General features: G+C 50.8%; 7 protein-coding genes across 7 annotated transcripts; 2 read left to right on the top strand and 5 right to left on the bottom strand.

The window, feature by feature from the left end:
* Positions 1-1,222: 1,222 nt before the first annotated feature.
* On the bottom strand, positions 1,223-4,166 carry VTN00DRAFT_1427 (uncharacterized protein; the record flags this gene model as incomplete). The annotated part of the gene is made up of 5 exons (XM_069427533.1): positions 1,223-1,925; positions 1,986-3,231; positions 3,282-3,759; positions 3,820-3,951; positions 4,023-4,166. The coding sequence occupies 5 exons, from the start codon at positions 4,164-4,166 to the stop codon at positions 1,223-1,225; spliced, it is 2,703 nt and encodes a 900-aa protein (XP_069292129.1).
* An 81-nt stretch (positions 4,167-4,247) lies between these two features.
* VTN00DRAFT_1426 (uncharacterized protein) lies at positions 4,248-4,736 on the bottom strand (the record flags this gene model as incomplete). The annotated part of the gene is made up of 2 exons (XM_069427532.1): positions 4,248-4,664; positions 4,731-4,736. 2 exons carry the CDS (start codon positions 4,734-4,736, stop codon positions 4,248-4,250), a joined length of 423 nt encoding a protein of 140 aa, XP_069292128.1.
* Positions 4,737-7,828: 3,092 nt separating this feature from the next.
* On the top strand, positions 7,829-8,820 carry VTN00DRAFT_1425 (uncharacterized protein; the record flags this gene model as incomplete). The annotated part of the gene is made up of 4 exons (XM_069427531.1): positions 7,829-7,907; positions 7,960-8,233; positions 8,305-8,439; positions 8,703-8,820. 4 exons carry the CDS (start codon positions 7,829-7,831, stop codon positions 8,818-8,820), a joined length of 606 nt encoding a protein of 201 aa, XP_069292127.1.
* A 2,639-nt stretch (positions 8,821-11,459) lies between these two features.
* Positions 11,460-12,251, bottom strand: VTN00DRAFT_1424 (uncharacterized protein; the record flags this gene model as incomplete). The annotated part of the gene is made up of 1 exon (XM_069427530.1): positions 11,460-12,251. The coding sequence occupies one exon, from the start codon at positions 12,249-12,251 to the stop codon at positions 11,460-11,462; it is 792 nt and encodes a 263-aa protein (XP_069292126.1).
* Positions 12,252-12,910: 659 nt separating this feature from the next.
* Positions 12,911-14,404, top strand: VTN00DRAFT_1423 (uncharacterized protein; the record flags this gene model as incomplete). The annotated part of the gene is made up of 4 exons (XM_069427529.1): positions 12,911-12,940; positions 13,044-13,313; positions 13,639-13,932; positions 14,147-14,404. 4 exons carry the CDS (start codon positions 12,911-12,913, stop codon positions 14,402-14,404), a joined length of 852 nt encoding a protein of 283 aa, XP_069292125.1.
* A 2,780-nt stretch (positions 14,405-17,184) lies between these two features.
* On the bottom strand, positions 17,185-20,082 carry VTN00DRAFT_1422 (uncharacterized protein; the record flags this gene model as incomplete). The annotated part of the gene is made up of 4 exons (XM_069427528.1): positions 17,185-18,718; positions 18,770-19,710; positions 19,776-19,933; positions 20,064-20,082. 4 exons carry the CDS (start codon positions 20,080-20,082, stop codon positions 17,185-17,187), a joined length of 2,652 nt encoding a protein of 883 aa, XP_069292124.1.
* An 897-nt stretch (positions 20,083-20,979) lies between these two features.
* On the bottom strand, positions 20,980-21,631 carry VTN00DRAFT_1421 (uncharacterized protein; the record flags this gene model as incomplete). Its single annotated transcript, XM_069427527.1, has 3 exons — positions 20,980-21,248; positions 21,323-21,474; positions 21,534-21,631. 3 exons carry the CDS (start codon positions 21,629-21,631, stop codon positions 20,980-20,982), a joined length of 519 nt encoding a protein of 172 aa, XP_069292123.1.
* Positions 21,632-22,251: the final 620 nt, after the last annotated feature.

The following is a 22,251-nucleotide window of genomic DNA, read 5'->3' as shown; positions in this document are numbered from 1 at the left end:
AGACCGAATTTTTCAGTTTCAATTTCCGCACATAGTTTAAAACAGACAAAGGTCAGGATTCAGCAAGCAAACAGATCACGAATAATAAGAACGAGAGAGATGATGTCAGACTGCGCGAACCTAGTAATCCGAAGGTATGATGATGATGAAAGCTCTGATTATTCGAATCTACCTAACTAACTGACTATTTATTCTCATGGACTTAGGGGTTAAGACCTTCCGAATATGGATATATCAAACGATTCCGAAAGAATGATGTATCGATGCAATATAAAGGGGTAATGCAAGGGTATAATAGCCAATCATGGGTATAGGCAGTATAGTTCCTTCATTGCAGGGATTCTGGCCTTCGAGATGCCTGGATCGGCGCGTGCTGACTAGGCTCATAGGCTTCTTGGCATACCACTAGGTTATAGTGGTAATATTCGGCTGACAGACGACAATACATGTTTTTCAATTAATAAAGAACTGAAGGAAAAAGGTGTAGACTTGCAGTACAATAAGAGTAATAACTGGTAGGTGGTTCCTTCCAAATCTTGTTGATTGACCTGACAGGCTACAGGATTCGCACTATCCAAAGCCCAAGCGAATAACTTGGCGAGAGCTAGCTGCTAAATACACTCCCTGAACCCTTCAGTTATCTGCCATCCCACGCGGTGTCACGTTAAGTAGGTAAATAGTGAGTCCTGATTTCCTTTCCCTTCAAATATCCCATTTTTCTGTGTGAACATGTATATCCCCAAGTATAAATAGACAATCCAAAAATAGAAAAGTAGATCAATCCCTGATTCGATGGTGATGACGATGATAGGCCAGTCTCTCACAAATGCAGATTGCCGCCCAGAACGCCTCGCTTGAACGCAGCAGCAACAGAGAATAAAACCGTAGTAAACCAAAGAAATATTTACAAAGTGAGAAAAGGGAAAAAGGAAAAACCGTGCTGGTGGTTTCAGACCTGATCTGATCTGATCGGGGTCGGTAATGGCAATGATATATAACCGGCAGTTGACAGTTAAAAGGCATAATTTAAGTGGAAGGAAACGCGCCACGGGTATCATGCATGAATTATTGCAGAACTGAGAAGCGTTTGTCCCAGAAAGAGTCGTGCGAGAAGTGGATATCACAAGGAAAAGAGTCAACGAAGGACGGCAACGCCACGTTAAAAAAAAAAGGTGACTTCAGCAGTTTCACGTTCTATATGCATCGAGTGGGGCACGTCAGATCACATATGATCCTGCCCCCCGGTGGATAGACTCTTCGCAGTGCTGCCGCTCAGCACGGCATGGTCGCGACCAACAGGAGCAGTATACGCCTCCTCGGGCAGTTGCACTGTCGGCAAGGGATCCGAGGGGAGCACGCTGCGCCGTCGGGACAAGACTCCCCCGGAAGCGGGATTCTCCTTTTCGCGATGGACGACCGGCTGTTTATAGCGTCGTCTGCGGGGATTATGCCGGAGGTACTCGTTGGGAACAGGGTCGACCTGCTTCCTCGCTGCGGGGACCAGGTTGAGGTACAGTGGGAAGATAGCACCGGCGCTAAAGGCGGCCACGACAACACAGAATGAGTAAGGAGTGCCGCGGGCAAGTGCAGCACTCTGCTGCGGGAACGGGAAGATGGCTCCGCCGCTGATGGCTGCTGCCATGAGCGCGGAGGCGGTCTTCGTGTGCTGCGCTGTGCCACGCAGGGAGATGGCGAAGATGATGCTGAATGCACCACTCTCGAAGAGATAGACCATAAGTCCCATAGCGACACCGGCGGACCCCGTAGTATTCACACAAAGGACCGAGAAGACAATCATGCCAACATACGCGACAAGAAGGATCCATCGCGGTTTGAGGAACCATTGGGCAAAGGCGGCGAGGAAACGGCCAACAGCGAACGTGGTGTGGCCGATCGTCAGATACTCGAAAGGACCGAGGTTATCGCTGTTAACACGCTGTCAGAACTGAACAGATCGGAACATACACAACTAACAGGTCACATACTTTGGCTTGAAAGTGCTCACGAGGGCCTCAAAGTGAGTCGAGAGCCCTTCTTGGCCACCAACATAACAGAATTGCGAAAACAGGCCCAGTCCGAGTGTGAGCCAGACAACGGGAACGCCGGCGACTTTCGCGGAGTTGTCGTCTCGGCGACGATCCGCCAGCTCCTTGAGGTCTTCATCCGACGCTTCAGGTATGGGCAGGTAGTAGAAGACAACGGCCAAGAGCACGTCAAAGAGTGCAATGCCGAGATAGGTCCACTGCACATCGACGAGGGATGGGGCATCATGAACCTTTTTGAAGAGCACCTTCTTGGCAAGAAGCGGCGAAACGACACTTCCTATGGCTTGAACACCCTGAGAGATGTTCAGTCGCACCTCTGCATTCTCCTGGGGGCCGCAGAGCGATATGAATGGGTTTGCGGCGGTCTCCAGAACCGAGAGCCCGAAACCTACGATGAAATTCGACACAATGAAGGCAGAGAAGGAGGTCAACACCGCGGACGGCCAAAATATTAAAGTACCGCAGGCGTAGATACAGAGACCCGTGATGAACGTAGACTTGAATCCCCACTTTTTCAGGACCGGAAGACCTATCAAGGGCGGACCAACGAGATAGCCTCCATAGTATGCGCCGTGTAGCCCCAGGGAATCCCAAGAATCCAACTTCACAATAGCCTGAAACTGTGTGTTCAAAATGTCCAGCAGGCCATAGGCAAATCCCCAGAGGAAGAAGAGAATCGTGGTCATTGCTATCGGAGGAATCGACTCCCTGTTGTTCATCTTCAGCATGCTCTTAGGTGCCTTCATGTTCACAAAATCGAAGAAAGTGATATTCCGAGGGGAAGAGTCACTGGTATACGCTGTGCTCTCTACATCGCGCGGCGCCGTGTCTGGGGTTGTCAGGAAGTCCAGCAGGTCCTCTTGCCCCGAGGAATTTCCCGCGCCGTTGCCGCTGCTGCCACTTGCACTTTCGCTCTGCGAGCGCTTGATGCCCGTAGTACCAGACTGGGAACTCTGCTGGTTCAAAGTCGGAGTTGTAAGACCAAATTCCGGAAGGCGATTTGCAGACATTTCCCCTGACTGGACTTGTGGTCCGGCCGGAGACTCGCGAGTGGTGGAATCATCCGTATCCCTGATCATTCTGGGAAGAACCCGAGCAACAAGGGGCTTCAGGCTCGGAACACACGCGCAGATAATACCAACATTGACTTCTATCGCCGACCACATGAACGATAGTGAAGCATACCCTTCAAACAGAGTCAGTAACGATAATCGATACTTGGGTCAGAGAACATACAAGAAAAGTCTTCATGTTCAACGCTAGTCACAGCAGGGGACTTCGAAGCCTGGAAAGCCAGCATACGGGAGGTGGAAGCGCTTTGTAGATACGCGATCCTGATCACATCAACGACAGTCACGAAAAAACCGAAGCTGAACGTCACAACCAGGATGATCTTCTGCTTCCGTGGGAGACGCATCCGCGTGAGGATCGGCATGGGTAGGAAGAGAATCGCAAGATCCGTGATGATATTGACAGGCGCGGAGGACAGATACAGCGTGAGGATGTCCGTACACGAAGAACCCGGCGGTACGGGATAGGCAAACCCGGCCCGCACTGGATCGCATTGGAAGATGTTGACCAACGTCAGCCCCAGTCCTGCCGCGTCCACCACGAAGAGCGTCGCATAATTTGCCCAACGGAAGACCTTTTCGCCGCTCGTGAGGGTCAAGTAGAAGACGAGAATCGATGTTTTGATCGCCATCAACGCGGGATTCTAGACAACGTTCAGCATGGCATAGCTCACAGAGCTTTGACGGTTCCGAGAGGAACTCACGTAAAGCACGGTGAACGCGTATTCTGCCTGATGGAGAGCCGGCTTTGCCTCCGGCTTGATGTCGACCTCATGGAGACCCAGGCCTTTCGAAGTCGCATAGAAGAGGGAGAAGGAGAAGCCAAAGTCAATCAGCTAGAGACGACCGTGATCGTCAGTAAAAAGACGCCTGCACTATTTGGCGTGCGGAACGGGGGAAAACATACCCATGCAAGCAGCATGAAGTAGTCATGCAGCCCGACTCTCTTCACGACAGCGATTCTCGAGATGAAGCGAAGCGCGACGAACACGGTCGCCACGACGAAGATGGTGATCGAGACCACCAGGACGGGTGCTCTGCGATCCTCCATCTCGACGGCGAAGGGGCGACAACGCCCGCTGGAGGGAACACAGCGCGGGCCTGCAACGAGACAAAACACGGACGTCTCTGTCTACTGCGTACTCATGCGGGCAAGATTCGGGTCCATCTCAGATGCCGAGGAAGTCCCCATCGTTCTCGAGGCCGCAGCGTCGTGGAAAGGACCAGGCGGGGATCGCGATGACGTCTGGAACAAGGAAGAGGAGAGGAGAAGAGAGGAAGATGGGCCAGACCGGACGCCATCCAACGACGCAGGAGGAGAGAGATTCACGAGGCAGGAATAGAAGGCGATGCAGGGAAGTAATAGGTAGGACAGGCGGGAAGAAACCGACGAGGAGAAAGTTCCCCGGACGAGCGAGGCGAAGACAACGGCGCTGGTTGGTGGTGAGATCGGCAATCCGGAGTCGAGGCTCGTGAGGACCTGCTCCGCGCGGCGCGCCGTCGCGCCCGGGCCAGCTGCTACCGTCGTATCCACTGCGCCAACACCCAACTGCCGTTTCTTTTTTGTTTTTTTTTCCTTCTTCAGATTATGTACATGTGCTACTCCCCATCTTACCTTCATCCCTCACTTTCTGCTGCGTATCTTCCCCTCATGCACGGAGAGCACAGAGTCTGCGCAGTGGAGATGCTCTCATGACACGTCCCGATCCATGGATGACAACACCGCTTTCGGTTCTTCCCCTCTCCCGCAGGGCTTGTCCACGGAGCTGCTGCACCTCGGAAAGTTGTTTGTTTCATGCCTAAAGTTACCCCGCTTAAAAGTACGGTGTGCACACATTACTACCTCTCTTTGGAAGTATACGCAGACCGTTAGCGCCAGAGAATCAGATATCGTCAGGCAAGTCATAGAATTTGACCGCCTAGGTTGTGTAGTCCGCTGCACGGTCCAACCGTCATCCCTGACCGCTTTCTGCGGCTGAGCAGCCAAGGGACCCGCGCTGGCGATGCAAAGACCATCTGTTGTCTCGAGTCTATAGGTCCAGGTTGTGCGGTCTCTTGCAGCCCGCGGTGATGTGCGCGAAAACCCGGCACACCGCAATCTACACAGCGCAGTCAGGAGTCCTTACTACCTCCAATTACTACCTCCAATTACTGCATGAGTTGACGTATGAACATCCCCTACCGATTGATAGTCAGTCCTGCATTGGCCTGCTTCATGTCCTGAATAAACCCGTTTCAGGATTATGCCTTTTTCTTTTTTATCTTAAAGATGATTCCCAAGAGGTACTTCAATCACGTGATTGTCCACATCCACCTACCTGTAGTACGATGACGAAGTACTACGACGATATATCATGTGGGCGCCTAGCATAAGGTATCTCATCAACCTGAAACGCCCGTGAGATCAACGGAACTTCAGCTCCAGCGCAAGCCCTCACACAGGGCTCAGCTCATCTTGGAAGCGACACACTTGAACACGGGAAAGGGAATAGAGACTGTGCTACACACATACGTGGCCGCGCAGAGGAAATCTATTTCGAATAGGATCTGATCGTCTACTACTTAGTAATCTCAAGACGTTAGGTAGTACCTAGTACCTCCTGCCTGCCTAGGTAGGTACCTAAGGTAGGTATGTACGGCACAGTCCGTCCAATTGATACCTTGATACCTGACCAGGCAATAATATCAATCAAACAAACACAGCACAGCACGTGAATCAAAAGCTCTGAGTGCTACGTGCCAGAGTCTGCGGATGGCCGGACACGAGGCAAATGAGCACCAGGGACTGTACAACATACCTACCTAAAATAAGACATAGGAAAAATTAGAAAACACGTGGCAAAGCAAAGCTTGACGTATTTAGACACCATATTTCCTGTACTACTTGCGTAGGTTTGGCCGCGGCTGAGGACTGATATTTCCAACCGTAGCAAATTACGCCTGCATTTGCGCTTCTTCTCTTCAGGGTCAGCCGATGTACATACAGAGTGCATCAAAACCCTGTGTCACTATTGCTATTATTAGTTATCCGGTCTGATCTGTGGATCTCGTATGGTGGATGTCGGTACGTCCCATGCAAAACAAGTCAAAGCAGAAGAAACAGACGGACACTATGACCCCCTGTCGGAATGTTGAGTTGGTTTGAACAGGTAGGAGAATGACATGACAGTTTTGCTTATCTGAGTGGAAAATCGGATGTTCAGGGTTTCAGTGCAGGGCCAGATCCATTATTCGTACAGCACCTAATAAAACGCACGGGTCTCTTAGCTGGTATTTTCGGAGTATTTGACCGTTTTCGGCAAAAAGAATTGATTACTATTAGGTACTTAACACAGTCGTATGAAATTAGAGCCATCTGTTGAATCATGCCGAGAAGGGGCTCATGAGGAGGCAGCATTCCCCTACTGCCTCTTTAGTAAGTAGGTAGACCACTATGTTTAGACAACTAGTACCTTCGGAAGGGGTTCTAAGGGACCGGGTCTAGTGACAATAGCGGTGTATGCGAAGCCCGATAATTGACCATTCACGCGTGCCATACTCCAATTTGCACCGGAAAATCATCCGCAGGAATACTGTCCAATCTAATTAAGTTACTGCCCCAAGCTTATATAACCACCCACTCTCCACATCCTTTTCTCAACGTAGTACGGTACGGCGGTAAAGAGCATGTGTCCAAACTGCGGCATCTGGCGCTGTTTGTTTTTTTTTTTTTCCAGCGTGAATTCATACTAGCTCTGGTTCCCTAACCTCTTCGAATGCATTCTTTCGATTGTGGAGGTGCATCCTATGATCTTCTAGAATGGGTATGTGGGACTTGTTCAGCTGGGCTGACTACTAGAACGCCAACTGACTCTGTACATATATACATATTTCACGTCTCTTGTCCCCAATGCCAGCACCAAAAGAAATATAAATGAAGAGCTTAACAGTCCTCGCGTGCTAATGTCTGTATTTCCTCCCAGCAGATCATAAAATATGTGCACGGCTACCAAAACCCAGCATTCATTCAATATTCCTTCTAGCCTTGTCAGCACCCAACCAGAAAGTATGACTACAGTAAAATGGAGCAGTACCATCTAACTGTGGATAGCAACTTTCTTATTTGTCTGAAATTATCAGTCAAGATTGACCTTTCGTAGAAATGAAGAGAAAAAAACCATGGAAAGGAGAAGGCTACTAGTACCTGCTTAACACACTATACCGAGGTATGTACAAGGGTTCAAGCTCTAAGCATCCCGCTGACAGACTCGTGCTGCTGATTTTTACCGTCCTCAACGTTTAAATTTCCTCGTACTTGTTTTATACCCTACAGAAGACGAAGAAGACATGCCAATGGAGTCCGAGCCGAAGATCCCACCTCGCACGTCGAGCAAGCGAGCCCTCGACGAATAAGAGCCACTTGAGCAACAGCAGAGAAAGATCGAGGACAGCATGCGGGTAGCCCAAAGGAAACTAAAGGCCCAGGGATCGTTCAACGCGCCATTCTGGACACAGGCTGCCGAGGTTGAAAATATAATCCTCGAAAGACACCAGATCGAGCGGAAGATCTCGTTACGGGAGTTTAAGGGCACAGAAGCTGAATGGCAGAAGACTTAACAAGCAAAAGCCCTATTCGAACAAGTCCGGGCTCGGGAGCGTCGGGTAAAGTTGTGCAATAAGCGCTCACAGGAACTGGAAACAACAGGGAAAGCGAGATCTTTAAGGGCCAGTTTCATGAAGCTGTTCACGACCGGCAAGATGGGCCTGGGAATCAAGAACACCGGGGCTGGAGAACGGGACAAGAAGATACAAGGTGGGCTTCCGCAACAGAATGTTTGAGGTATATGGGAGTCGCCATCCCACAGAAGATTGGGCTTGGTGCCCAATCCTCAGCGAGTGGTTCCCCGAGAGCGACACTAGAGCCGGTCACTTATTTGCCTATATGCACGGCCAAGATACAATGGATGCCATATTTGGCAAGACGCAACCACCGGAGCTTTTTTCACCCAGGAACGAGCTTATACTCGCAAAATACGTCGAAGATGTATTCGACTTGGGCAAAATCGTCATTGTCCCTGACCTCCCCAACCGCCCAACGACCGTGGAGCTTCTGGCCTGGTTAAAACAAGAACCTTGGGAGTATAAGACCCGAATCATTGATAGACGTGGGACCTGCTTGACAGGAGAATCCGTCCCATGATATCTCTTAGATGGCGGGATCTGGACAACAAGCGCCTTGAATTCTTGACGCCGTTCCGGCCCGCCGCGCGCTACCTTTATTTTCGCTACTGTATGCAGGTTCTTCGGCGAGCCTGGCAACAGACTCAGACGGTGGTGCCAGCCATGTACTAAGGGACGAAACGGGGAAGCCGTTCTAGGAAACACCGGAGAGATACCTGCCTCGCAACATGCTGATGGCATTTGTCGAGGAGTTTGGTCACGATTATCAGGATCTTCTCCACGGTGCATCGTGCAAGTCTGGAGACCCAAATCTCCTATTAGAAGTGGCATCAAGGCAGGTGGAAGGTAGGCGGCGTAAACTGCAGTCCGAGGATGAAGACTCTGAGGATGAGACCTCAGAGTGAGAATTTTTTTTTTCACCCAACAGCGTCAGCTTCGAGACTGACGTGAACCCTGAGGATAAACTGAAAGGAGAACTCACTCTTCCGGGGCTTCGTTTTGAGATCCTCCCGCTGGAGCCGGGTGAGACTGTCATCGATGAATAGGCTGCCGGGGAAGAGGATCTGATGAAGATGAAGTTGATGAATAGACTCTTGGAATGCTAGCTGCTGGAATTGACCCTTAATGAGAAGAACCCCCATTGAGAATGGTTTAGCCCAGCTTATGACTTCCTGTGTTCACACATTATCAGTTTCTAGATTGTTATCTAATTCTTCTATTCCTCTTATGTTTTAACCGCGACTTGGACTTCAACATGATCTGATTGGAAAAGAAAGAAAAGAAAAAGAAAAAAGGGCTGCAATCCTTACATTGACCTCCCCCTCTTCCTTAATGTCTCAGTCCCTTGAGACCACCCGCCTGTGTGGCCGCTCACAGGCACAATACCACCATTAAAAACCTCCTAGGTTGGGGGAAGAAAAAGAGTTGATGTCTCATCTTGCGATACAAGCCCCCCTACAAGGTCTCACGTGGCCTTGTCGCAGGTACTTATCCTCTTGCAAGTGCGCCTGGGAGCATGTTCCATGCTTTCGTTCCGACAGCCATCCATTCAACAGTTACACATATCTCCAAGCATGGTAATGGTAACTCCAGCGATTTTGATGACATACGGCAAGCAGACTGTGCAGTAGTCCATCCCATTGTTACGCACTCCTTCGGTCCCGAGTCGCAACGGTGGCTTGGTTTAAGGTAGGGAGGCTTGGGCTTCGTAGGTCAAACACAATAAAGTAAACCAACCGATAGACAACGCGACTAAGGTGAAGTAGAGCGCCCATTGAGTACGTATGCCCAATAGTAGGTTAGCCTGTTGACCTGCCAGTGTATAACCAAGTAACAATGTGTTATTGAGCACGAACTAAAGCTATCTACATGGTGGTAATGAGTGTTCTTATATAGCCTAGTCCTTGTATACCATTCTGTATACCACCCCTCCTGGTATATCCCATGGTATACTCTGCCATGTTGTCTGTATACCCTCTCTGTATATCATTCCCCATGGTATACTGTCATACCCTGTATACCAGTCTGTGCACTTGGTACACCTGGTATACTGGATCTTTATTTCCTCCATTCCATGTCACGTGACTGATTTCTTATCTTCCTTCCTTGCGGGGCATCACTCGTCATGCAGGGCTGTGTTGGACAACGCCTAATTTGTTGGTTCATAACATAGTAGTAGTAGTAGTAGTAGTAATCAGTGACAGTCACAACATCAACAACAGGTGTCTAGAAATATGTGCAAAAAGGACAAGTTTGACGTCCCTTGATGATGATGATAAAAAACACTCAAGAAAACCCACCTGCACCTGCACCTGTAAAGTCCCAGTCCCAGTCTTAATCCGGGCCAAACCCCCGGGCCTGTCCAACTTGTCGATGCATCACATCACATCAATCTCACCTCATCCCGCTCATCTCCAAATCTCCAACCCCAAAAAATCAGAATTAAAATTGACTTAAAATTAAAATTGCATTCACTCACTAAAACATGAAACCTCAGCCCTCCCCCCCCCCCCCCCCCCCCAAAAAAAAACTACCCATCCTTGTGCAAGCCCCGGGATTAACTTACTTCAAAAAAGTTGGAAAAAAAAAGGTTAGGTAACCGTTAAATAAAACCTCAAACACCCGGCCCAACTTTAAATCAGAGCCTAACCTGAACCGGACTTCCCAAACGATCGGGACTCTGACCGCCGATCGTCTAGACGGACGACGGCGCGGCGCGAGGCTTGGCTCTGCCGCTCTGCCGTGTGTTGGAACTTGTACCTGGCACTAACAGATAACAAGTGCCACCTCATTCATCTCCCGATCGATCATCGTCTCCTGGAGGCCTGAGCGAGTGGCAGGGCCCCCCAAAAGCCAAGATGAAATCTTCCTCCCTGCAAGGCTGAAGATTTTCTGTACTCCACATTCACTTCGACTCGATCTAGATCGATTCCAGAGGTGAATGAATATTTGGATCTCGAGAAGGCTAAAGTTTCCGTGATCTTCTACGTGAGTTAAGCTTCTGCAGCAAATAGAATACGGCAGAAAACAGGGAACAGGGAGCATCACAGTCAGGGGAAGGCGAGGTGAACCTCGGCTCAGTGCCGACGTGAGATTCAGGATCATCTGATCGGCGAGTCGGTTCCCGCATTAGGCTTCGTATTTGTTCCCACGCGGACTACACTCCTTGTGACCAAGCCAGCCCTACAATGCTACACAGTGCATGCAGACTACCAATTAGCAAGAACGTGTACGTGGTTTAGAAGATGTCATTTTGAGTCAAAGATATTCATTGAACATGACACTATCTGCGCCGACTCGCCGAGTCTCCTTGCCTTTGGGCCTTCCTGAGCACCCGATTTCGTCCCAGCAGTAGCCATTCGTGCGCCAGAGGTCCACGTTCAACATGTCCTAGCGAATGACAGAAACCGCAACACCGAAAATGATCTGGCGTCGTTTTGCACGCCGTGGAAAGAAATTCATGAAACATGCCTATTTTTCGTATCGTAGATATCACCGCAGATCTATTCACATATAAAAAAGTAAAAGGAGATCCAAGCCCAGTGACTGAGCCACGGATCTCGCTGCCAAGGTCCCCGCGCCGAGGTCCTCGCAGAAAGATAAAGCGATTCGAAGCTAGATTCCAACGAATGAAAACGCCCTATGCCGGCGCAACCCGACCATGTTCGTGAGGACAGATCCGACTTTAGTTGAACCACCACTGGACGTTGGAGAGACGACCCTCAGCCATATCGGCAAGGGAGCCGAAGAGGTGACGGGACATGTCGATGGAGTTGCCCTGGCAGCCCATGCACTTGTCAACGACCTTGGCGGTCGAGGTCTTGCCGTCGTACGAGATGGTGACCGTCTTTCCGCAGTCGCTGTCCTGCATCATGCCGACGGGAAGAGCAATGACATTCTCAGCGAGGCCATCGTTGGTGAAACCGCAGGAGCTTGGGGCCGAGGCGCTGGTGGCGGTGTCGTAGTAGGTTCCGTCACCCGAGCAGGGAGCACTCTGAGAGCAGACGCCCCCGTTGTCGGAGTCGCTGGGCGCGCTGCTTGAAGGCGCCGGCGCCGAAGCGCTAGAGGAGCTGGAGCTGGAGCTGGGAGCTGGCTCAGGCGCCGGGGGCTGAGGAGCCGGAGCAGAAGTCACAACTGGAGCGGAAGAGGTAGTAGGAGCCGGCTGATGAGCAGAGGTCGCCGGAGGCGCAGGAGCCTGCGTTGGGGGTGGCGGAGTGTAGATCGAGCTGGAGCTGCTGCTGGAGCTCGACGGAGTGACCGTGGTCGAGGTAGTTGGGACGACGGTGGTGATCGGGATGACAGTGGCAGGTGCAGTCTGGCCAGGAGTGATGGTGATGGTAGTGTCGATGGTGGTCCAGACAACGTCCGTCACAGTCTCCCAAACGACGACATCCTCACGCTTGTTGAGGGGAGCGGCAGTGCCAACAGCGGCGAAGAAAGCGCCGGCAAGGGTCAGGGTCTTCGAGATCGGGGCCATTGTTTCTGTAGAGAGTGTGTGAAGTGCTTCTCTTGGTGGATCAGAGACCAAGCTCTTGAAAGCGTATCAACAAGTAGGGGCAAAGCGCAAATGTACGTGCGAAGAAATGAGAGATATGAATCGAACCAGGCGATTCAAAAGTTGAAGATCGAGGGATTGGAGCAGTGAAGTCTGCACAGCAGGAAGGATTGGATGCGGTGCGCCTCAGGGAGTGAATGAGAAACCGACAAGCGGGATAGAAGTGAATGACTGTCTCAGACAACGTCGAGAAGCGTGGTGAGAGAAGGAAGGGCAGATCCGGGGGATCGAGGCCGTTTAAATAAGGAGAGAATGGGATGCAGAGCACAGTGAAGGGAAAAGAGGCAAGAGATGGTCAAGAGGATGGTGGATCTGTGGGAACCACCAGGGGCAGGCGCAAACGCCGGGCCAGCCACGCAACCATGGGCCTGGACGGGCAAACTGCAGACACTCTAATGAGCCGGATGCCCACTGCTTCTTCCATCTGTCTTTGTCCAGGCGGGGTCTGTCGACGGATGTCTACCACTGCCGGTCCACATTTCCCAGGACTTTGTCCATTGCTGTCTGATTATCTACTCTGATATCCCGAGTTCCACAACAGGAACCAGATATCAGATTCTTGGAATCCGCGGAGTTACCAGATGCGTCGTGTTCTGCGTTGGCATCGCCCTGTGAGAAACTTTTTCACCGGGGCCAGAGTGCTGTGCCTGACGGGGATCGCAACCCGGCATGCCGCGATTGGAAGAACAGCCTGAGGCTGCGTAACCCTGCCAGGAACCGGTCTTGGCCAGGCACAGTAGGGTTTTCCAGCGCTCAGCCCTGACGCTGGAAGGCACGGGTCGGCATCAGGGCCAGGCCCAGGCACGGGACATGGCGCATCTAGCCAGGGGAAAGAGGTACCGTGCGGTAGTTAGGGCCGCGCGCCATGCCTTGGGCCTGTCGCCCCCGGCAGAAGCACCCGCGCAGTCAGAGCCTGCCAACCAGGCACGCCCAGCACTGCTACCACAAAACCTGCGCAACTCGCCCCCAGGGAACCGGACTCTGGTGCGCGAGACCCAAGGTACATTACATGGCCTACGGGCTCTATGCGGATTCTGAAGGAACGCACCACTCACGGCCGCCCTGTCGGCCAAGCGCCCCACCGCCCCCCCCAGGCCTGCTCTCCGCAAGAACCTTGAGCCAATGTCGTGCCTCGCTTGGTGACCTTATACCAAGTCCGGCGATGCTGCAGAAGAACATCCATCATCCTACCCAGACTTTACCCCTCTTCAGACTTTTCAACGCGGAGGCAAATGTTCTCGCCATCGGGTCGATCGGGCTCCCTCCCGAAAGACAGCGGTGATCAGGAACCCTAGGAGAATAACTGCAGATCTCTGTCCGGCAGGGAAGGCGCACAGGCATCTCCGCTGGACGCACATACCAATGCTCTCGTGGCAACCACATCGTCGGGATCCCGATACACGTGGTCCACGTTCTACGGCGGGGCAGTCTGGCCGTATCAGAGACGTGCTGCGTGGCTCTCGAAACGCCTTTGGATGAGCAGTATCGGTTCCTGAACTCCGTCCCTGACGGCCAGCAGGTTCGCGAGATTCCTTCTCCACTGCAACGGTCTGGATCTCCATCCTCGAACTTCTTCAAAAGTCCCCTCTCGCATACCCCACAGGTGCGGTATTTTGCTCTAAGCTTGTGTCAGTTGCGTATGCCAATCACACTGTTCGCAGGAAGAGGGGTTGTCCCCGAAACTCCATCTAGAATACAAAGCTATGCACTCGGCCCATCTTTAACCTCCATAGGGTGTGGCCTGAACGCGTAGCTGACGTCGGGACTTTTGATCTGATCGATAAGACTGACCTGACAGGCTGACCGTCCATCTCCAGCTCTTGTTCCATGTTCCTTCCCCTCCTCCTCCTCCTCCTCCTCCTCCTCCTCCCTCGCACGTTGCATGCGTGCTCCTAGCCTGCTTTCCATGGCTCGTCTTCGCTGTTCCTGTTCCCAGGCCTGACTTGCGGCTTGGGAATGGGAAAGCCTGGAAGGGAACCCGAACCCGAACCCGATCCTTCCCCGATGCCAAGCAGACGTCGTCGTATGCCCTGTTTGCATGGCTTGCGATCAACAGCAACTCCCTCGCCACATGATTATATCAGCATCGATCTCACAGTCAACGCCGGGAAAAATCTTTTCAATGCGCTTACATGGGGCAAGCAGGCAGAAATCTGAAATCATTGGTTCGGCCATATACCTTGGACTCGATCCCAGAGTCTCTCACCACACCGAGCAAGGAACAGGTTTGCTGGCTTCTATCCGACACAGCGTATCTTTTTGTCGGTTACATTGCCTTTGAGTAAGGTCCATTTGTAATGCGATGGTATCCGTTGTGTATCAATTTCGGGATTACTCTTTATGGTCGTCTCTATTGGCGATGAGCGTATGCTTCCCCGTCTAACACACCCTTTGAGCAGTATTTTTTTTGTTCCTGTCCTTTTGTTCCTACTGGGATCTATTGAATATCTTTGTAAGATCTCAACAGCCAGTCCACGAGTTTTTTCCAGCTTCCTGGTTGATTCAATAGAAAGCCCATCCATGCCTCTGAACAAGTTGCAGGCAAACCTGGATGCCACACCTTCCGCCTCCCGGACCATACCGGCAGATTTTCGCTATACTACCCGCTGAAAAAAAAGTCTAAATGGGCCAAAAATCTTCTCAAGTGGCAATCCAAGCATATACGTATGTACAGACCAGTACCACCAACGAAGAAACCACCCGGACAGAAACATTCAATGAGACAGCATTACAAGCATGTTGCCACATGACAAAAAAAGCTTTAGGTTGTGAAAATGAAGAACCCCGCATCTGTCTTTGTTGGATGGAGATAGGTGATCCATCACTTGATCGTTCCTCATAGGCACCGAAGCCCCACTCCCTACCTAACCTCCGCTGTATAGATGCCTATTCTTCGGATAACTTGAAGGTGGATTCGGTTGACTAGGCGAGCGCGCGTAAGCCTTCCTGTCTCGGAATGCTCTGAGTCTAGGCCAACGAGCCTAGGTATAACCTTAGTAGCATAATAGGTTTAGTGCAGGTGGACTCGGACTCGAACACTTGCTGCTGCCTACCCACCTACCTACTTACTCCATGCAATAGGGTAGGTAGGGTAACAGACTCAGGTCAGGTCAGGTCAGGTCAGGTGAAGAGCCAGCATGAGCAGGCCAGACAAAGACAAAGGCTCTAACATTATTGCCACTGGCCAGGACAGGACAGGACAGGACAGGACAGACAGATTCCCAATTCCATCCTCAGTGGATGCAGTGGATAGCTTTTTGAGAATTGGCCACATGATCACATTTTTTATATGTAAGTTTCTTTGTAAGTTAGGTACCTACCAAGTAAGCATCCATCTGGATTGGTGTTTCTAATACAAAACAAAGCAAAGCAAAGCAAAGCAAAGCAAAGCAAAGCAAAGCAAAGCAAAGCAAAGCAAAGCAAAGCAAAGCAAAGCAAAGCAAAGCAAAGCAAAGCAAAGCAAAGCAAAGCAAAGCACATGACATCTGACTGGCACAGTAGTAGTGGTAGTCCAGGTATGTTGCACAAATTGTAGATAGTCTTATATTTGTCAGTGGAATTATAGGCTAGCTAGGTAGCTAGCTAGCATGAACAAGAAAGAAAAGTACTTAGAGTACCTTTGTACAGAATGTATGTATGTATGTCATACAGTTAGGTAGGTAGGTAGGTACACAAGCGCTGTTCGAGTAATTCATTCATTAATTGATTGAGTGAGTGACAAATATGCACAGTGACGTATCATGTGTAATGTCACACAAGGACTGTACATGTACAGACAGCACCTGGTTCCTAGAAAGAAGAATTTGACAATTTCCCATCCATCTGCCCTCGTCAAACAGAACAGAAACAGAAACTATTTATCCTTCCTTTTTTTTTAATAGAAGGTATAGAGATAGATCAAGGGCATTCATGCCTCCAATTCAAATTCGCCAACACCCGCATCCTGCAGCGCGCGAACATACGTCTGCACCTGGGCGTCGATGTGTTGGACACAGAGAAAGAGAGTAGTTTGTTGTATTGACCGTAGTCAGCCAGAAAGGGTGACAATCCTTGGTTAAAATTGACAGAGGGTTATTCGGGTGGCAGATTCTCACTCCAAGATGGTAGAGACAGCGTACAACCAGGCCGAGGCGCGATGAAGCTCAACGTATCTGTCCATATCGTGGGCCGAGTCCAGGGAATTAGGATCAGTCTGGTTGAGGGGGGCGCCTGTGTGGACGCGGTGGCCTTCGGTGAATCTTGCTTGGAGACCTATCCTTTTGTTTTAGCTTAGCATTCTATGTAAGATTGATGAAGAAAATTAGGCTGTCTTTTTTACCTCTTGAATACTTTTCTGTCCCGTAAGTTATTGCCAACAAGTGTATATAAGTATAAGTTGCAATCATCGGTCAAGCAAGCCTGCCGTGTACTGTACCTATCATTCCTACCTTAGGCACTTATAAACCTGTTCACCTGTTACCCTTTCTGAAATATCAATATATAGCGACTTAGCCAAGAGGGTACATAGGAAGGACATTTCTATTTGAAAACTGACTCGCATTCCTATACTATCAATTATCTAGACCAAACTAGAACCAGGCGCCATAATTACCACATGATACGGTACGAAGCAAAAACGCAAACAAAGTACTGAACATGCGGATCGTAGACGGTGGAAATCGTAAAATCGGGGGCGTGCAGCTGCTTTTTTGTTCATAGGACCATCGGCCACACATTGACAAAGGGCAGGGATAACAAGCCAACTAAACTGAACAGGCATCAACATCAAGTTCGTAAACAGAGCATCAAAAAAAAAATTCAACGCATGACAGATAATCAGGTGAGGGATATTGAAACACAAATAAGGGCAGGTAGCTCAGCCGCTGCACATCAGGCAGGCCTCGCCGTTCTCGATGCTGCAAGCAATGACTTTCTGAGAGTAAATGTCATGTTCGCGCTCCTCGCTCTTGTCTTCCGCGTCCTCCTCCTGGGTGTTCTTCCTGCCGTTCATGGCCGGCCCGGGCAGCTCCTCATCACGGTCCAGGGCAGCTGATGGCTCGGCAGCAAGGGTTCGAGGGCTATCATGCCCAGCCAAACCGTTCGCCCTGCCACTGACAGCGGAAACAGGGGTGTTGGGCTGGTTCTGTTCGTACATGGGACGAGGAACGGCCGAGTACGAGCTTGTGGAGTTGCCTGCACCCAGGCCCCGCCTCTTGAGGTTGTTGGTCCGCGCGACGTTGGTGTCGGCGACCTTGAGCTGCTCCTGGTCCACAGTAAACTGAATTGGAGCGGAGGCAGCCATAGTACGAAGGTAGTACATGCCAGTCTTCAGACCCATCTTCCACCCAGCGAAGTGCATGCTGGTAATCTTGCCCATAGTAGGCTCCTTCATGTGAATGTTGAGAGACTGAGACTGGTCGATGAACGCACCACGGTCAGCAGCCATCTGAAGGATATGGCGCTGCGAGATCTCCCACACTGTCTTGTAGAGGGCCTTGATGTCTGCAGGGATGTTGGGAATGTTCTGAATAGAACCACCTTCGGCAATGATACGGTTCTTCATGTTGTCAGACCAGAGGCCAAGGTCGACAAGATCCTTGAGCAGCCAGGGGTTGACAACTTGGAACTCGCCGGCAAGAACACGACGGGAATAGATGTTCGAGGTGTAGGGCTCGAAGCATTCATTAAAGCCGAGGATCTGACTGGTGCTCGCAGTGGGCATAGGAGCCACGAGCAAGCTGTTGCGGACACCGTGCTTGGCGATCTCAGCCTTCAGCGAGCTCCAATCCCAGAGGTCAGTGGGAGTCCTGTCCCACATGTCATACTGGAGAATTCCCTGGGAGACTGGCGAGCCTTCATATGTCTCATACGTGCCATGCTGCTTGGCCAACTCGACCGACGCGGTGAGGGCACCGTGGTAGATAGTCTCGAAGATCTGAATGTTCAGCTGCCTAGCCTCAGGAGAGTCGAATGGCAAGCGCAGTGCAAGGAATGCATCGGCAAGACCATTGACACCAAGAGCAATCGGACGGTGGCGGAGGTTGCTCTTCTTGGCCTCTGGAACAGGGTAGTAGTTGATATCGATGATCTTGTTCAAGTTGCGAACGAGGACCTGGGTGACCTCGTGCAGCTTGCCAAAGTCATACTCGCCACGGGCAGCGTCGACGAAGGTAGGCAATGCAAGAGAGGCCAAGTTGCAGACAGCAACCTCGTCAGGGGCGCTATACTCGATAATCTCAGTGCAGAGGTTGGAGCTGCGGATAGTACCCAGGTTCTTCTGGTTGCTCTTCCTGTTGCAAGCATCCTTGTACAGCATGAATGGGGTTCCGGTCTCCGTCTGCGCCTCGAGAATGGCGTACCAAAGTTTCTGAGCCTTAACAGTCCTGCGGCCTCTGCCTTCTTGCTCATACCTAATTACAGGTTAGCTTGGTTTTTGAAAGTTCGGAGGTGAAAATGCTTACTTGTGGTAAAGAGCCTCGAACTCCTCGCCGTACACATCAGCGAGGCCAGGAGCCTCGTTGGGGCAGAACAGTGTCCAGTCACCGTTCGCCTCGACACGCTTCATGAAGAGGTCCGGAGTCCAGAGAGCGTAGAAGAGATCACGAGCTCTAACTTCTTCCTTGCCGTGGTTCTTGCGAAGATCCAAGAAGTCGAAGATATCAGAGTGCCAAGGCTCCAGGTAGATAGCGAAAGCACCAGGGCGCTTGTTTCCTCCCTGGTCGACGTATCTGGCAGTGTTGTTGAAGACCCGGAGCATGGGGACAATTCCGTTGGAAGATCCATTGGTACCAGAGATGTAGGAGCCGGTGGCGCGGATACGGTGGATGTTGAGACCAATACCACCAGCGGTCTTTGAGATCAGCGCACAAGTCTTGAGAGTGTCGTAAATACCCTCAATGCTGTCTTCCTTCATGTCGACGAGGAAGCAGGAGGCGAGCTGCGGCTGAGGAGTACCGGCGTTGAACAGGGTTGGAGAAGCATGAGTGAAGTACTTCTGGGACATCAGGTTGTACGTCTCAATGACCTTCTCAATGTCATCACCGTGGATTCCAACAGCAACACGCATAATCATGTGCTGGGGACGTTCCGCAACCTTGCCATTGATCCGAAGCAAGTATGAGCGCTCCAGGGTCTTGAATCCGAAATATTGATAGTTGAAGTCACGGTCATACACGATGGCGGAGTTCAATTCGTCCGCATGTTTCATAACGACCTCATATGTTTCCTTCGATATCATCGGAGCGGGCTGGCCGTTCTTCGGGTTGACATAGTGGTACAGGTCTGAGATAACCAGGGAAAACTGCTTCTTCGTCTGCTTGTGCAGGTTCGACACGGCTATACGCGCAGCGAGGATTGCATAGTCTGGGTGGGTAACGGTCATATACGCCGCGGTCTCAGCAGCCTAATAGAGGGAATAGTTAGTGACAGCCCCATTCGTCTCCGAACGTGGACGCAAGAAAGACTTACCAGGTTGTCCAACTCGACGGTGGTCACACCCTGGTAGACACCCGAGATGACCTTCTGAGTTATGGCAGCAGCATCGACATGCTCCGGGTCGAGGCCGTAGCAAAGCCTCGACACACGGGCTGTGATCTTGTCGAATTGTACACGCTCTTTGCGTCCATCTGTAGTGGGGCATCATCATTAGTACCTAATGCCAGGCAAGCAGGTGGCAAGAACAATGCGGAGCTGGAATCTAAAGAAATATTTCATATCTCTGGCTTTGTTAAGATATTGAAAGCCTTGGATACTTGCCTCTCTTGTAGACAAACATCTTGACGTTCTATGGGAGAGAATGTGTTCACGCTGGACACGTCAGGATAGTGGGGAAGGACTAAAACGAGGTAAAGAAAGGGTATCAAATTTTTGTCCTCGACCCAGCAAGCAAGATTAATAAGGGAGAAAGGAAAAAGGGGTCCAGGAAATGGGAGAAGTCGAGGATGAGAATTGAGGAGAGGACGGAGAGGAAGAAGAGGGCGGAGGGGCCGAGAGCGAGTATTTGATGTCTCCCGCCAAAACGCGTGCCTTTGGCGGAAACACGCGATTTTCGTGTTTTGACTAAATGGGTTCCCTTTGCTTATGAGATACGGCGGGCCGAAGTCGCACGATCGGTATATCACGTGATGCGTGTTGCCACTCGGGTCGGGATACACCTAGAGATTTCCGCGTGGCATCAGCACTTTCATAGATGCACGTTGAATGTCGTTACTGGTTTTTGGTCATGCTTATTCAGCTGGAAAGACCGATCCCCACAAGTCCTTTTTACGTAGAGAAACTATTAGTATAAAAGAATGCCGTTGCTGCAATGCACACCGATTTCGCCATTTCAGCTCGCAATTAGCAGAAGACGAATCATACATTTACAAAAGTACAGGGAATTTATCAAGAATACGAATCAGAATCAATGAATGACCCTATATCCGGATGCACCATTGTTACAGTTTATAGAAGCGGAACAACCCGCCACTACTGAACGTCGGTTTTTCTGTTTTCAAAGCAGTAATAAAATGAATTCACACCCGAATCGAATCGTGCGACCCGTTTCGAGTGGAAGATCCTAGAAAAGATGTAAAATATGGCCAGATAAATGTCTGATGAAACATTCAAATTTTCTGTGTATATCGGACCAATCGTTCTAAATCTCAAAATAACGGGGGACGGCTGGTCGACTTTACAGAACAGCGGCCACTCCAACAAACACGGCAGCTGCGAAAGCAGCAGCGGAGCCAACCCTGTTGGGCGACGCAGCACCTTCGAAGGCGGATGGGGAGGCGCTAGCGGCGCTTGAAGAGCTGGAACCAGTGCTGGTGCTGGAAGAGTCAGAAGAGCCTGTGGAAGCAGAGCCAGTTGCAGTAGCAGTAACGAAGCCGGAGGGGCTGGAGCCAGTGGCGGAAGCGCTGTCAGTGGTGAGAGTGCCGTGGCTCTTAGAAGTGGGAACATCTGAAGAGGCTGAGTTAGTAGCAAAGCACAGAATCTTGAGCATGCGGCAGAATGTAGACGACAATGACACATACCAACTTTGTAGCCGGCCGAGGAGCAGGTGTCCGAGAAGTACTTCAAGGCAGCCTGAGTGTCATCCCCGCAATCACTGGTAATCTTGTCCGTAGTCTTGGTAGCATTGGTGACGCAAACAGCTTTGAGGTCGGCAGGGTTAGGCTGGGTGGTGCTTTCCGAGGAGTCAGAACGATCATTTTCATCAATGTAATGAGTCGAGGCAAGACGTACCCGAGGGCCGAAAGAAGACACGCAGGAGGTTCAGCAGCCACGGCGATGTGGCAGAGAGCCAGGAGTGAAAGAACAAAAGTTGATTTGGTGAAGTGCATGGTGGAGTGACTGAAAGCGGAGAAAACTGATCGTCAACGATGCCGCGGGGCGAAAACAATCGAAAGGACCGACTGAGCAAAGGCTGAGAGCAGCGCAGAAAAGAGTGACTATGGTTAAAATCAAAATTTAATGTGCAAAGGAGTGTGAAAGATCGTTCTGTGACGAAGGAGCGAGTTGGGTGAGAAGGTGAAGAAAGGGAGACAAAGAAGCATTTCGGCCCTGGATCCAGATCCACCCGACGGTCTCTCCGCGGTGCCGCCGCGAAGGTCGCGATCAAACCCCAGGTGAGACCGGTCTAACGAAGATCGGTTTGGCGTCAGGGGCTCCGCCGCTGGAAATATGCTGACTAAGCATTCTGCTAACTTGGGCACTACTATTTCTGGAGCACCATCAACGCGCCTCGACTCGCGAATAGTCACAAATTTACTGTGGTCAGCTAGTTGTGTTTATTGAAAGTGCGTTCGTCAATTTGCCCATCTTTGGTATTTTGGTACGTGTTCAACTTAGCAAGGCTCCAGGGGAGTCTACATCACCGTATCTTTCGCTGGCCTAACAACGTACCTATGTAGCTTCCCAATCCAGTAATGTATTTTACAGCAAAAGCATCTGAAATGGAGCC

The sequence above is a fragment of the Thermoascus crustaceus genome, assembly GCF_041956765.1.
Source record: "Thermoascus crustaceus strain CBS 181.67 unplaced genomic scaffold VTN00scaffold_1, whole genome shotgun sequence".
Lineage (NCBI taxonomy): Eukaryota > Fungi > Ascomycota > Eurotiomycetes > Eurotiales > Thermoascaceae > Thermoascus > Thermoascus crustaceus.
Note: the sequence above shows the minus strand (reverse complement) of the source record. Positions and strands in the feature narration are given on the sequence as shown.